Here is a 16,939-nt window from a genome sequence, read left to right as displayed (position 1 = left end):
GGACTGGATCATAACGGCATTCTGTAAGGGCTCGCTTGATATCTGCAACTGACTGAAATTTGGGCGAGCGCTGTAACGCTCGTTCATGTAACTCGAGTAACGTTAGACGTTTGTGTTGAGGCGGGGTACGAGGAGAACCTCCCCCCGCGGCTCCTAGACTGGAATCGTCGGTGTGTACTGTACGGGCTGGGAGAGTGACTGATGTAGCGGGTACTTGTACTGTAGGCTGGACCGGGGGTACCGTAACAGGTGCTGTAACAGGTGCCCCGGTGGCTGGAGGAACAGGAATTACATTATTTACAGGAGCTGGCGGAACAGGATTTGCATATTCTGGGACTGTGTCGTCCAAATAGGACGAGAGAAAAATATCAGCTGCGGTCGGTTTGTGACGTAGCTTAATCGGAACCAATGTCGGCGGAAAATTACATGGTGCTTCCGGGGTTGCTTTTGGCAAGCCCTCGGCAAGAAGAGGGTACATACCCTTAATAAGGGCATTCCTCTGTCTGTCTGACTGTTCGGCTTTAACTCGTTCACCTACTTCGATTAATTCCCTTTCTTGGGCTCTTTCTGAGGATTCTCTACTTAATTCTGCTTTTCTGATTTCTTTTTCGGTTCTTTTATGAGATTCCTTGCTCCATAACTCGATGGCATCTTTCTGTGACTGTCTGGCTTTCTTTTTCCATAATACTTCTTCTACTCGCATGATGCACTCGGCATCCCATGTGCCTGATACAGGCCATCTATATTTTTCTTCGAGATGTCTGGTATAATCAGACCATAAATCTAGATATATTATGGCACTCAAGCCATGCTTATGATACATAAAATGTCCTGGACTGTCCCTAGGCGGGACAGGGACTGCTTCCTCGAGCAGCCCTTTTCTAGTTTTTAACTGACGTAACTTAGAGAACAGAGGCATACTTTAGGCTGAATCTGAACACAATACAATACACGATAAACACAAAAATAACTTGAAGAAACAAATCACTCATACCACGACATTGAATACACATTGAAATAACATCTAAAATAACAGTTCGGACAGAATATTACCTGGAATACTGAGAACAGAAACACATGAATTTCTCGAGAACAGAACTTACTAGAATTACTTAGATGCACTGCTGAAACAGTACGAAACATACCGGTCTCATAAAGAGACACGTCAGGACCCGCATCCACCTAGGTGGACACTTCGTGTTGGATTTGCGTACCCAAACCCACGGACCAGAGACAAATTAATTGACCCTGTCTAGATACTACCCCAGCAACGGTACTCACCGGGCAGCAAGAACGGAAGGCCTCGGACTGGACTGGACTGCTACGACGACGGACGACGAACTTCGGACTTCAGTTACAGGTGGGCCTCCGGATACCTCGGACCTTGAACTCTCGGCTTGGGCTCTGGTCGGGACTCGCCGCGTTCCTCCACCGCCTCGTCTGGATGCTGGACCGCAACCTCCGTCTCCTCCGTGGACCTGAGGGATACTTGAAGCAGAAATATCTGCCGCTGCGCAGGATGGTTCCGTCACGGCTGCAGAGGATCAGGGGGCCTGCGTGGCTTCTCCGGCGCGTGGGGAAAGGGCAAGTCCCTATTCGGGCGCCATTATGTGGTAAATAAATAATTAAATACCGGTTCTATTTTTTCGGAATAATCAATAAACAGGTAGCTCAATAAATAAGAGTCAGGATTCGAGGTATCTTGAGTTTTGCAGGTTTAATAAAGCATAAGGGACAGGAACAGGACCACCTGCACGGGAATAGGATGGCAGATGCCGGGGGCAGGGTCTGGAAAAAGGATAGCTTTAATAACAGTGCACAACATATATATACTAAAACAATTACATTGCATTCAATACAGTAGGCGTAGCAGTAGGCGGAGTTCGTAGCAGTCGCGAAAGATAAGGCATAAAGTGGGTGTAACAAGAGGTGTGTACAGGGCGTATACATAGACATGTGATGCAAACGTAACAGAAGTGTCATGAATGGGGCGGAAACATGGAGGGGGCTACCTGAGCAGCTGGGACCTCTAACCTAGTGGTGCGCGTAAACTGGCAATGACGTGTTACCAGGGAGAACTGGGGGCTATGACTTCTGCACTAGAAGAGGAGACGAAAGTCTGGAGGGTCAGAGCGACATGTACCTAGGCATATCTAGTATCTGGTGTTTATAGTACATGTTGATAGAATCCAAAAGTTATCAGGGTAAAGGCTAACAGACACTAAGACTGGTGCATGCATTATTCTAAATGTATTGCATGTGCGAGGAATATTCTATGAATATGAATACAGTATTTCTCTTACATGGAGACATAAAGGCTAGACCATGACGGAAACTATTGATGCGATTCAGTAGCTTAGGAATGCAGAGAAGGAGGGCTGGACTGATAACTAGAAACATAACATACTCTTGGCAGACTGGGAGGCAGAGCCAGGCCTAGCCGGGCACTGCGAGGCATGAAAGTAAGTGAAGGGTCAGGGATACAGGTGGGGGCTGTATCGCTCCTCGGAGAGTTCAGGAAACAGGAGCTGAATCTGAGTCCGGGCCCTTTTGAGGCCTAGAAACGGGGACAATTCAATGAATTAACGTGCACACTGTAAAACGTGGCAACGTAGCTTTACATAGGCCTGATATTCGTTATATTTACGAAAACTGGAAACTGGCATACTAGAGATGGACACAACTGTAATTGCGTCTTTAATCAATCAGAGGGGAATACATGCATATCGATCATGCACATATAACATAAGATGGGGAACACGTAGGCACATATGACATGGCAAAATTTACTTTTCCACAACACCCACAGTTAGGATCACTGGCCCGCCCCATCCGGTGCAATTGGTGTCTATCGTAATAGACCCTATGGAGGATTTTAAATTGTATGAGCCGAAGCCGAGACTTTATCGCGACTTCCCTGGGGTGCATCAGGGCTGTCTCGCAATCAAGCGTGTGCAAAGTGTGTTTTTTAAACCAATCCTAGCATCATGCTTGTATTTAATAGTATCTCATAAGCGTCGCCAGAGAGAATTCACACACTGAACGCCGGCGAAGGCCTTGAGATACTATTTAGGGCCGAACCATCGTAAAGGGGACATCCGCCAACATCCTCTTTTATACTCATAATGCTTCATACCTCCCAGATTTAACAATCATTTAACAACAACAAAAGTTATCCCGAGTCTTTTACAGTTATATGTTGGACTAGATTTTAACTAGGGAAAGTCTGGTAAGTGAAATGGGGTGATCGATCGGTTTAGATTACACAGTCCAGTTGTGTGCCAGATGGATTTCTCAAATGAATCTTAAAAAGAGGACCTGAAGCTTGATTAGAAAGTGCAAGAGGGCCTGAAGCGTGATGAGAAATTCCACAATGCAGAGCATTCGGCCTTTGCTTGCAAGCTGGTCAGGTCAGCAAATAGCGATGTCTGCTCGACAGCGTCACTCAGCCTTCACTTGAAACAATTAGTAGTAGAGGGTCCTCAGCATCCTCAGAGAGCAAGAGTGCTCAGCCACACAGGGAGGGTATTAGGCAAAGCCTGGGAGATGGACAAGTATCGAGGTAATGACATCTTTAGGGCGAGGGCCCGCCATGAGTCCGCCCAGTCTGCAGCCTGGCGGCTTCAGGGGCGGGAGAGGATTCCTGTGAAGAGTAACCTTCTTCACATAGGACCATCAAGACAATTTATGGCGTTTTTGGAGAAGGATAACAGAGAAGTTAATTAATGTTGGCCTGGTGTTACCTCTATAAGCTCCTGTCAGTGGGTCCGCACAGAATCTGCCAAAACACAAGTGGCGCCTCAACAAGGTACATGAGGCTTAGAGAGTTTCTTTGACTCAAATAACAGCATCCATGGAAGATAACAAGAGGTATAAATTGATGATGCATTTGTTATCCAAGTGACCGTGACCAAATGGTGACTTGCCAACAGGCAAGATCTGCGTTTTGTTGATATTAACTTAAAGATCTCTGGGCGACGCTCAGGCGGCTTGTGTGTGCAAAGCATTCTGTAAAACAAGAGCAGCTGTGTCCAACATCAAAACACACAATGAAGAGCTCCTTAAGGACGGAGCCCCTAAAAAGGGGGTGTCTGTCGCGGTTTCTGCCAAGAACAGGTCATGGTCACGTAAGAACCCGTCGCAAAAGATAAAGTCCAGCGCACATCCCATTGGCATCAGATCTTGTTGTGTTTTGTGAACCTGCTGCCCAAAGAGGCAACACCCGAGCCAACAAAGATCGGCAATCCTATAAACATGATGGGGGCATCCAGGAGTACAGTATATGACAGGTAGAGGTTGAGGTTGAGTTTGCCGACACACCGGCAATTCTTTCCTCGCTAGACGGCTGTACCCGCCCGTCGATCGCCCCAGATTTATGGGAGCTTTGTGTATTTATTTATTTTTATCCACCACTGGCCTTTTTCACGCTATATTTCCCGAACTGGGTTGGAATTAACACCGGTTCCACAATACCGTTTTCTCAGAATATTTTTCAGCCCTGAAGAGTCATGGGCTAACTCCCGATTGACGAAACACGTGTTGGCTGGTTTCTTCATGGCATTTTCCTCTTGAAGGAAAATCCAGAGTACATAAATACAGGAAAATCAACTAATGTTTGTTGACCTTGTCTTTCTTAGTGCTTTGCTTCAAGATGAACCATTGATAGACGTTATTTTCTATTGACTATTCTACGTGCGCACAGGATTTGTTATTGCCGTAGTTCAGTCTTGATATTATTTATAGCTGTTCCACCGTCCTTTGGGAGGAGAATGGAAGCTGCCACATGATTTTCCGCAGCCATTTCAGGACGGTGAAGGATGCAGCTGCCACCTTTGTTGCCTGGAGTTTTAGAGCTAATTGTCATCCTGCACAAATCCCAGGTTCTTCACCGTAGGCACTGCAGATGGGGGAGAGCCCAGACTTTCAGGCCAGAGTTGTGGTACCCAAAGGGATGGATCCTTCCCCAGCACCATTACCTTGGTTTTATCTCCATTGAGCTTGGATGAATGCTCATCAACTGCGCCCAAGCAGGAGTTCAGGGTCTCTGCGTTGAGGCCCTGTGCGGATGACGGAGAGAAGGTTATTTTTGTGAAAATAAGTGAACCCACAACTTTACACCAAGTCCGCCAATAGGCTTCGAGACAATCCTTGAGGAACTCAGAACGTCACTGTTCACTCAATGCTCAAAATCAATGTTCTGTGAACCAACGTGAAAGCACAAGAGGGTCTAAGCCCCAAATACCTAGAGGAATCCATGACACCCTACACAACAAGCCAGAACCCGAGAGCGTGCTAAGAAAACTCGATTTCACAAGCCAGGTTCAACCGCAAGAAGCATCGAGTGATGTCAACTCTGGAATCTACAGTGTCCTAACCTCTGTAATCTCACTAGTCTGGCTCTGTTCACGGTAAAAACTAAAACAAGTCTGTTCAAAGACTTCACATCTTGCTGTTGGGACTGCACCTGCCAAGCACCGGAGAGCACAGTACAGCCACCGTGAAGAGAGACCACCAGTTGATAAACCAACTGTTCAGCAATGGACCCTCTTAGATGAGGGAATGGGACAGGGCTCGTCAAGAACAACCTTCAAACTTCAGGTGTGCGACATAGGTGCTCCCGTCACAAATCTGTGTGGTACCAAACATTTAAATAAAGAGCTTTGTTTTCATTCTTTTGGTGAAATACGATCATCTGGTAATCATTTATTTATGGGTTTTTTATTTAGTGTAACCCCCACCCCCTATTTGGAACAAAGGGATGGTCCTTCAAGCCATCCCTTTTTTCCCTGTTCTCTGCAAAACCATCTTGTTGTCCTTAAACACTCATGACTCACATGTCCCTTTTGGCCTTCTACTCGCAGCTAAGCTTCAGTCATTTTGTCTTGGTTCCATGTGTTATTCTTTTTGTTGAAGTATCCTTTTTCCAATATGGACCCCTGCCCAATTACCCTAATGGCCTGATGCAGCCTACACCCCTCTAACTAGCATCCTCACTCAGTTTCGTTTCCAGTTCTGTCTCGCCCCCCTCACCTCCACCTCGGAGTGTCATGTCTGGACTAACCCTGGGCGTAATTTGCGTAGTATCGCTATACGTAGCTACGCAAAGTGCACTTCGCAAGCTTTGCGTAGCTACACGAGCTGCGTAGTGCGGTAGGGAAAATGCTGTTCACACTGATTGCACAGTGCCGGATGCTTATCCGCACTGTGCAATCATTGCAAAGGGCATCTTGCACAGTGCAAGCGGTCGTTTTCTGGCGCTCAAGTAGATTTTTACTCGAGCTGCAGTTTTCTCAACGCGGACTGGTACTTTCTCATTGCGAGCGGTCGCGAGCATACGCGACCACTTGCAATGAGAAACCTGATCTCCCGGCGTTGATAATCTCGCCGGGAAGTTTATTTTCCATGCTCGCGATCGGCAACTTGATGTTGCTGATCGCGAATGAGGAAAAAGTCTCGCCGGGATGTCATTTTGCTCGCTCGCGGTCGATAACTTGACGTTGAGGACCGCGAGCAAGCAAAAAAATGCCCGCTACGCTGCGCGTTTTTGCACTGTGCTACGTGCAATTCGCGTAGCGTGTAGTTGCGGAAACGACGCAAACTACGCGAGCGAAGTCCTACGCCCAGGGTAGTCTGGATCTTTCTGGTCTTTCGACCTGCCTCCAAAGTGGGGCTGGCCGAAAGACTCAAAAGGCGTCGGAGGGAGTACGAAGCCATTATGAGATCTTTTGCAACATTAGATAAAAAGAGCTGCCTAAAATTATATAAAAAACAAATTAATACTTTGTAATGTGTTCTGAAAATATCTATTCAAAAGCACTTTTTATGCTAAAACAAACAAATGATTTGTGCATTTTATTCTAATTAACAATGTGTGGACTTTATTTACATAGAGACAACGTGGTCATACATCATCATTGTTACCTTCTGACCTTCTTAGTCGAACGATCCCCGGGTAAGCGGATTTACAGTGGTCTTTCTTCACAAACACATAGTAACAGAAGAGTTACAACTTAAGTTTCTATTCCACCCACCATAATAAAGCACTGAAGGAAGAAAGGGCTTGAGAAGACAAGTGATACCAACAAATTTGAGCACCGAGGCCATAGAAGGTCTAATAGTTAAAGGAGGTACTGTTTAAGGGTTTAAATACATTATTATTAAACATAGTTATTACATTTACCTCTCTGCAACGGGCTTGGCAATACTCTCAAAAATGGACTCTTGCTTGGCATCTTGGTCAAAGGTTTTCTGAAATCTGCAAAATGTGAATAACAAAAAAACTTGAGAAAGTGACATTGTGCACCACCATTGTTTCTCGGTTGATCAGTCAGTATATTTCACAGCATGGGCTTGACATAGTCCGTGTTATATCTCAGTTATTCAATGCAGTGCACGACAGACCACCTATCAGTATACAATAGTGTAGCAGTGTCGCTGTGACAAGATAGAGGGCACTTCTCCCAGAAAGATAGCAGAGCAGCTTTAGATAAATAATACATTTGAAGGACCTCTTGCAATCTTGGCAGAAAGAAACATTAGGAGGGGCTCAAAGAATAAGTTACTTATCTTTGGAAATGCTCTTTCTGGTAGAAACTCTGTCTAGCTGCATATTCTGCACCTTTTAACCCCTTCGCTGCTGCCGTCGACCGTTGGACGTCGCGCGAGCTACCTCCCTGGTGCTGCGCACGGCCGACGCGGCCGCACCCGTTTCTTCGAACGTTCAGCACTGGCGCTGAACGTTCGAAGCAGGAAACGGGTTAAATATTCCCCAGAAACCTTTCAGCTGTACCTCTGGGTACCAGTCGATGGCTCTGTGCAGCTCTACACTGATGCCATTCTGCTCTGGAAAGGACGTTCAGAGCCTATATAGGTGCCACTCAAGCGTGCTGACAGTTGCTTTCCAGAGGGTCCATGCCCCCAGACGCAAAACCCCAAAAGCAAAATGGTTTGACCAGTGTGCAGAATCCTAGAATTCGGATCTTATTAATGGGCAGAGGCCAATCACAGCAAGGAGAGGGTGGGGTGGTTGTGAGTATTCTGCAGCTAGGTGGCGGCTCTACCAGAAAGAGACTTACAGAGGCATGCAGTGTATCCTTCTGATTGAGACTGCTAGCCGCAGATTCCTCACCTTTTGAATAGATACCAAAGCAGCACCCTCAGAGGTGGAGGTGGGCTGGTGGATGGGCCGAAGCTATAAACTCCTGCAGGATGGAGCGGGCAAAATGCCCCTCCCACTGAACCAGACTGTACATACAATACTGCTTCATGAGCACATGGAGGGATGCCCACGCAGCCACCTGGTCATTTCCAGGACGGGGACTCTACATACTAATGCAGTGGTAGTAGCTTGGACCCTGGTAGATGGAGCACGCAGCCCTTCCGGAGGTTGCTTCATAGCCAAGAGATAGCCGACGTTAATGCAGAGCTTGATCCATCGGGAGATGGTTCTCTTCTGCGTAGCCTTGCCTTGTTGTGTTCCAGAGAACCTCAAAAAGAGCTGATCACCTACCTGGTGTTCTTTAGTACGATCTTTGTAAATTGCTTGGCGCTCTCTTGAGGTCCAAGCTATGGAGTCACTCCTCCTTGGAGGTGGGGCACAGAATGCTAGCAAGGTGATGTTCTGACCTGTGTGGAGTGGCATCACAATTTTAGGCAAGAAAGATTCCGGTGTCCACAAATGCAACGTGTCCATAAAGAAGGTAGTACATGGAGGGTTGTCACAGACGGATTTAGGATTGCTCACACGCTGTGCCGATGTAATGGCGACGAGGAACACTGACTTGAGCTTGAGAAGCTGCAAGAAGCAGCTATGAAGAGGCTTAAAGGGGGTGCACACCAGAAACACAAGGACCACGTTAAGGTCCCACTGGGGCATGACGAAGGGAGATGGAGGAAACATGCAAACCTTTCAAACATCGCATATACATGAAGACTTAAACAATGAGGGCTGATCCGGTAACCGCAAAAAAGCCTAAAGGTGCCATTTAAGCAACGCCTTGCCAGGCTAGAGAGAAAACAAATAACAAAATGTCAGATAACTTTGCCTGGAATGGGATCCATCTGCCAAGTACCACACGAAGCCACTAATTTGTCGCAACAACAGGCGCATACAGGTTTTGTAGAGGGATGCCTGGCTGCCATGATGAAATCAACCAAATCTGGAGGAATGTCGAAGGTGCAGAGCCCTCTGCTGTTGCTCAAACGCCAGGCCCTCCAGAGGGACAGCCTGGTCGGAGGACAGATGCTCAGGCCCAGGAGTTCTGGATACCATATTCTCTGTTGAGTTAAGAGTGAAAAACGAGCTACCCAAACGTACAGTCTTGAACTATTACAGATTTTTAGCATCAGCGGAACTAGCCATATATTTAACACTTGATCCCACTCAATGGGAGCGATCGCTTCTTTTTTGTTTCAGGGCTGGTACCGTTTATTGGTCCTGGTGTTTTAAAAGTGAGTCAGACCTAGAGGAGAATATAGTGTCACTTTCCCGTGTGACAACCAATCTGAACAAACATCACAGCACTTTACCTTCTTTTGTGATTTGCACAATTTGCCGCGCAAGCACTTCTTGAAACCCTTGTCTACAAAGTAAGGGTTCAGACGGTGTAGAGTATCCATACTCCATCTGCACTCACTAAGCTCGCCTGAAGTATGTCACTGTGTCTGGACCTTTCTGAAATCGGCCATTCGGGTAAGAAAAACAATGGAAGGGTAAATTCCAACACTAGAGTCTCATACGCCGACGACACCCAGCTCATCCTCTCCCTCATGAAGAACCCTGAAGACACCAGACTCGGCTTCCATGAAGGACTTCGCACGCTGGATGAGAGACAGCTGCCTGAAGCTCGACTCAGAGAATACCGAGGTCCTCATCCTAGGTCCCTCCAACTCGGCCTGGGACAACACCTGGTGGCCCCCTGCCCTCGGGAGTTCATCCACCACTACAGACCACGCAAAGAATCTCAGCATTTTCCTTGACTCCTCCCTCACCATAACTCGCCAGATCAACTCCGTCGCCTCCACCAGCTTCAACTGCCTCCGCATCCTTCGAAAGACCTTCAAATGGATACCCCCCGAATGCAGAAAGACCGTCACCCACGCACTCATAACTAGCAGACTCGACTACGGCAACCTCCTCTACAATGGAATCAACAGAACCCTGCTGCACAAGCTCCAAACCATCCAGAACGCCGCAGCAAGACTTGTCCTAGGGACACCACGACACAAACACATGACCCAACAACTACGAGACCTCCACTGGCACCCCGTCGAGAAGAGAGTGACCTTCAAACTTCTCACCCATCCACAACATCGGACCCAAATACCTCAACAAGAGAGTCTCCTTCCACGTACCCAAGAGGAACCTCCGCCGGCCTCCAAGCAGTCTATTCAAAGAGCTAACCATGGATGAAAATACCTGCCCGGCCTCCATACAGCCTGTTCTCAGAGGTAACCATGGATGAAAATACCCGCCCAGCCTCCATACAGCCTTTTCTCGGAGCTAACCATGAAGGAAAATACCCACCCGGCCTCCATACAGCCTGTTTTCAGAGCTAACCATGGATGAACATACCCACCCGGCCTCCATGCAGTCTATTCTCAGAGCTAACCATGGATGAACATACCCTGTTCTCTGAGGTAACCATGGATGGAAATTCACGCCCGGCCTCCATACAGCCTGTTCTCAGAGCTAACCATGGATGGAAATACCCGCCTGGCCCCCCATACAGTCTTTTCGCAGCGCTAACCATGGATGAAAATACCCACCCGGCCTCCATTCAGTCTGTTCTCAGAGCTAACTATGAATGAAAATACCCGCACGGCCTCCATACAGTCTGTTCGCAGAGCTAAACATGGATGAAAATACCCACCTGGCCTCCATGCAGCCTGTTTTCAGAGCTAACCATGGATGAAAAGACCCGCCCGGCCTCCATACAGTCTGTTCTCAGAGCTAACCATGGAAGGAAATACCCGCCCGGCCTCCATACAGTCTGTTCTCCGAGCTAACCATGGATGAAAATACCCGCCTGGCTCCCATTCAGTCTGTTCTCAGAGCTAACCATGGATGAAAATACCTGCCTGGCCTCCATGCTGTCTGTTCTCAGAGCTAACCATGGATGAAAATACCCGCCCGGCCTCCATACAGTCTGTTCGCAGAGCTAAACATGGATGAAAATACCCACCCGGCCTCCATGCAGTGTGTTCTCAGAGCTAACCATGGATGAAAATACCCTGTTTTCAGAGCTAAACATGAATGGAAATACCTACCTGACCTCCATACAGCCTGTTCTCAGAGCTAACCTTGGATGAAAATACCCACCCGGCCGCCATACAGTCTGTTCTCAGAGCTAACCATGGATGGAAATACCTGCCCGGCCTCCATACAGTCTGTTCTCAGAGCTAACGATGGATGGAAATACCTGCCCAGCCTCCATACAGTCTGTTCTCAGAGCTAACCATGGATGGAAATACCCGCCCGGCCTCCATGCAGTCTGTTCTCAGAGCTAACCATGGATGGAAATACCTGCCCGGCCTCCATGCAGTCTGTTCGCAGAGCTAACCTTGGATGAAAATACCCGCCCGGTCTCCATACAGTCTGTTCTCAGAGCTAACCTTGGATGAAAATACCCACCCGGTCTCCATTCAGCCTGTTCTCAGAGCTAACCTTGGATGAAAATACCCGCCCGGTCTCCATACAGCCTGTTCTCAGAGCTAACCTTGGATGAAAATACCCGTCCGGCCTCCATACAGTCTGTTCTCAGAGCTAACCATGGATGGAAATACCTGCCCGGCCTCCATACAGTCTATTCTCAGAACTAACCATGGATGGAAAGACCCACCCGGCCTACATGCAGCCTGTTCTCAGAGCTAACCATGGATGAAAATACCTGCCCGGCCTCCATACAGTCTTTTCTCAGAGCTAACCATGGATGGAAATACCCACCCGGCCTCCATTCAGCCTGTTCTCAGAGCTAACCATGGATGGAAATACCTGCCCGGCCTCCATTTAGCCTGTTCTCAGAGCTAACCATGGATGGAAATACCCACCCGGCCTCCATGCAGTGTGTTCTCAGAGCTAACCATGGATGAAAATACCCTGTTTTCAGAGCTAAACATGAATGGAAATACCTACCTGACCTCCATACAGTCTGTTCTCAGAGCTAACCTTGGATGAAAATACCCACCTGGCCTCCATACAGTCTGTTCTCAGAGCTAACCATGGATGAACATACCCTGTTCTCAGAGCTAACCATGGATGGAAATACCTGCCCGGCCTCCATACAGTCTGTTCTCAGAGCTAACGATGGATGGAAATACCTGCCCAGCCTCCATACAGTCTGTTCTCAGAGCTAATCACGGATGAAAATACCCGCCCGGTCTCCATGCAGTCTGTTCTCAGAGCTAACCATGGATGGAAATACCCGCCCGGTCTCCATGTAGTCTGTTCTCAGAGCTAACCATGGAAGGAAATACCCGCCCGGTCTCCATGCAGTCTGTTCGCAGAGCTAACCATGGATGGAAATACCCGCCCGGCCTCCATACAGCCTGTTCTCAGAGCTAACCATGGATGGAAATACCCGCCCGGTCTCCATGCAGTCTGTTCGCAGAGCTAACCATGGATGAAAATACCCGCCCGTTCTCCATGCAGTCTGTTCTCAGAGCTAACCATGGATGGAAATACCCGCCCGGCCTCCATACAGCCTGTTCTCAGAGCTAACCATGGAAGGAAATACCCGCCCGGTCTCCATGCAGTCTGTTCGCAGAGCTAACCATGGAAGGAAATACCCGCCCGGTCTCCATACAGCCTGTTCGCAGAGCTAACCATGGATGAAAATACGCTGTTCTCAGAGCTAATCACGGATGAAAATACCGGCCTGGCCTCCATACAGTCCATCTTTAGAACTAACTATCAGACTCGGTTGCCGGCATTGCCAATCACAAACCGGGATGAGGAACATGCTGCTATCATGGTCGTGCTAGACATGTCCCCGGTATCCAACAGAACCTTAACTGGTCTTGGAGATTCGTGGATTACCGCTCTGATAGCAAGTAGCACATTGTATCACAAAGATAGCTGCACTAGAACATGCCAAGGAGGACACTGGTGAATGAAGCAACTTCAGCCTCCATCTGAAATAGTGGCATAGAAGTACAGATGTGCTCAAGTACATAATGTTAAATAATAGTAACTGAATGAAATCGAAGCGGCACATTTCAACTGTTATGCCTCCACATCACATTTTGGAGATCTTCAGGACAGACAGTAAAGATTGCATTAACCATACTAAATATACAAATCTCAATGTCAGAGCACAGATGTTTTGGCAAAAAAGTAGCAGGTCCCAAGCCCAGCTCTGCATGATGCTGCACCGCTCTGCTTCCTCCCCGGTTTCCTGCTTTTGCCTCATTTTTTACAGCTTTCTCCTTCCTTTCCTCTCATTTTTCTGAGTGCTTTCTCCTGCTTTTGCCTCATTATTTGCATCTTTCTCCTTCCTTTCCCCTCGTTTTTCTGAGTGCTTTCTCCTGCTGTTGCCGGGGTATTCACTGCTTTCTCCGTGAAGCAGCGAACAACTCCAGCGCCTTGGGACTGTCATGGGTGATGATTTGATGCTTTATAAATTCTGATGGATTGATAAATCTACCAGTCAATGGTCTTAGAGTCAGGGGATGAAGGGCCGGGTAGTTTTTGTTGCTGGTATTCATAGGTACGTTATCCATAGCAATGGTAATGCAGTCCAGCCCTGAGGATGTCTAGATGGCTTCCTGAGTGTTGCTAAAGCACTCATCCTGCTTTAGCCTAAGGAATCACTCAAACACAGGTTTATTTTGCAAAAACAGCATACTGCCTTATGCTGTAAGGGGAAATCCCGTACATCTCACAAGAGATAGGCCGTGCTCTAGCATGGACCGGTGCATGGGAGCAGAGAGGGGGATTTTTTTAAAGGACCATGAAGAAGTGGCTGTGGACTGGATGCTGCAAGAATATATGGTACCTCTCGCCTATAGGCGCTGACATGGGAAGAATTCTTGATGTACAAACACTACTGGTGGAACTAGCTGTGGTCAAGAGGGTTGGTTGTGTATATTGTATTAGAGTACTAACACCTGCTACGTCAACACCAGAGAGGACGAAAAAAGCATTTTAAACTATTAAAATGCTTGCTTGATACATTTTGTTTTTTGTTAAGTTATAAAAAAAAAATGTATCTCCCAAAAATATGTTAACTGGCTGTCTCTACTCTATTTGCTCTCCTGAATCCTCTGGTGAGGAACTGCAGAATCAGAGTTCAGTCAGTGCACCATAACTACAATACACCTGAACCTTGCACCCTGAGTAGAAAGTGACGGGTGCAGTCCTGGCAGACTGGGCAGAGTTACCAGGGAGGGCCAGTAGGCAGCCATCTAAAACCTCCTTAGCAGCAAGCAGGCCTAGCTTCTGGAGATGGTGAACTCAAGAGAGGGACACAGGGTATCTATGCCGGAGATCTTCCAACTTCCTGTGAAAGAGAGATGAGGAGAAGTTCTAGCCTTGCCTGGGTTCCGGAAATAACACTTGGTGGACATTCTTCACAGATCACAACCATTTTCCTTCTCAGGACATGTCCTTTGACCTTCACTATCAAACCACAGCTATTAGGTGGCATTTTGGATGTTTTGGGTTCAGATACAAATAGCGATGGTCACACAGTGGCCGTTTGCAGGCATTATAGACAATATCGTTATCGTTAAAAAGTCGTTAAAGGACTGATCAGTAGGTTTAAAAAATCTTCATCAGAAACCTAGTATGGACACATGGAAACAAAAGGCAATTCAGCCCGCAGTCGGTGCAAACACTATGGAAGAGGGTGTAGAGTATATCCATCCGACTATCGGCTCAAGCCCATGTACGTTTTAATGTTCAGGACAGACCGATGAAACGAAGCCTCTGAGATTAAATCAGGGAGGAGTCTGCTCTAATTCAGAAAGGGCACTCACAGAAAGCATCTGCCTGAACTAGGCATTTACCAACACGTATACTCTATATGCCTCTATTTGCATCGCGCCCTCTGGTATTCGTAGGAGGACATGAGCACGGATTTAGTGACTGGACTCCTGGATCTGAAGAGTCCAAAAGGCATCAAGTCTGCTTGCTTAAAGAAACAATGGACAACAAAAATGGTAAATTTTGATATTTGATATTTATTGGAATTTGTATAGCGCGACTATCGCTCCGGAAGGAGCATCTTGGCGCTGGGCAAACAGAAGAACCAACATAGGGAGGCATAGATCAGATGGCTGCGAGAACCGATGGGTCAGGCTGAAGGAAAGTCCAAGTCTTCAGGAGTTTCCTGAACAGGATTTCTGTAGGGGCGTGCCTAAGGTTGCAGGGGAGACCGTTCCATGCCTTGGACGCCAGGAATGAAAAGGTTTTTCCACCTTTAGTTTTTAGCTTTATTCTAGGTACAGTAACCAGATTAGCTTCTGATGACCTCAAGCAGCGCGATGGGATATAGCGACGAAAGCGCTTGGCCAGGTAGGAAGGGCCGGTGTTCCTAGTGGCTTTGAAGACCGTGACAAGGAGCTTGAAAAGAACTCTCTTGTGGAGGGGTAGCCAGTGAAGAGTGTTAAGGGCTGCAGAGGCCGAGGACCTTCTTGGGAGTTTAAGGACGAGCCTGGCCGCTGCGTGTTGGACGCTTTGCAGTTTCTTGAGGGAAGACTTCTTTATTCCTGCCAGGAGGCCGTTACAATAATCCAGCCGGGAAAGGATTAGAGCCACCGCGACTGATTTCCTGGCAGAGATGGGGAGGAAGTCGAAAAATTTCTTCAGCTGTCTGATAAGATTGAAGCAGCACCCTGCAGTGATGCGCACATGGTCATCAAAACTAAGGGACGAGTCAAATTGGACGCCTAGATTGCGGGCCGAAGAGACCGCACTCGGCGGTGCTTCAGAGTTTTGAGGCCACCAATCCTTTGGAGAGAAGAGAATGTCTTTGCCTAAGGGTATTATTTCAGTTTTAGCGCTGTTGCACTTAAGATGGTTAAAGTTGAGCCAAGAGAAGACTTGGGAGAGGCAATTCTGAAATCTGAATAAATTTATAGAAAAGGATAACATGCTTTCTTCTGGATTAGGTAACGCAGAGGTGGACCAACGCAGCTTGAGAAGAGCAGGATGCAAGACGCACCTGCAGGGTAATCACAACCATACACATATTTTCCTTTAGATTCATTTAATGTAAATATAGTTCATGTGGATATCATAAAAACCTAGCATGGATGCAGCACACGCGGTCCTACCACCAATGAGGGTTCAAGCACTACAAGTCATCAGATGCAGACACTCAAAGCATTCATCTGCACTCTTCATACATGAGCCGCTGAGGGTTGCCGCAAGGGACCAGGTGAACATCATCAGTCCCATGAACAATCCAGTGGCTTAAACCTACTCTATCAAAGGGAGTGAACGGATATGCGACTCACTTAAACTTGTAGCTCTCCCGTTTGTTATTTACAAATCCATCCGCTAGGTCACGCGGGACAAGTATCTCCAAGGTTGAGGTTGAGCTTTCTTCATCATCAACTGAATAGATCTGCAACAGAAGAGACATTGGGGAGGGTGGTTACTTTTCGTGTAATCCTTAGGACAAATTCTCCATATACATTACTTACTTTACTCACAACTCTGAAATAACCACTTGCACACTAGTCTGCGAGATGAAAGAAGATGACCAAGTGTCCAGTTATAAGATCCTCCTCTATTTCTCCCTGTGAGGAGATAAAAAGAGTCAGTGTCCCCATCACAAGAGCATGGGAAGGCACCACTCCCATCAAAGAACTGTGATTTTCCAGCCTGCACCTAACCGCTGGTGGTGCATGGAAGGGCACTAACGCTAACGGCATTAAAAGGCTAAAGAAAAAAACTTCCCAGTAAGAGAGGGATGGCACTCAGAGATGGGATAAG

General features: G+C 47.3%; 1 protein-coding gene across 1 annotated transcript in view; it reads right to left on the bottom strand.

Annotated features, from left to right (window-relative positions):
- The window catches only part of KIF6 (kinesin family member 6), a 1,617,941-nt gene that overhangs the window by 1,479,853 nt on the left and 121,149 nt on the right, over positions 1-16,939 (bottom strand). The window contains exons 2-3 of the mRNA XM_078647330.1: positions 16,459-16,568; positions 7,181-7,255 (exon numbers count right to left, since the gene is read on the bottom strand). Of these exons, the coding sequence (XP_078503456.1) occupies positions 7,181-7,255; positions 16,459-16,568 (185 nt within the window). The remainder of the gene's footprint in view (positions 1-7,180; positions 7,256-16,458; positions 16,569-16,939) is intronic.

This window comes from Lissotriton helveticus, chromosome 6, assembly GCF_964261635.1.
Source record: "Lissotriton helveticus chromosome 6, aLisHel1.1, whole genome shotgun sequence".
NCBI lineage: Eukaryota > Metazoa > Chordata > Amphibia > Caudata > Salamandridae > Lissotriton > Lissotriton helveticus.
The sequence above is the reverse complement of the archived record's forward strand: the minus strand, read 5'-3'. Positions and strand labels throughout refer to the sequence as shown.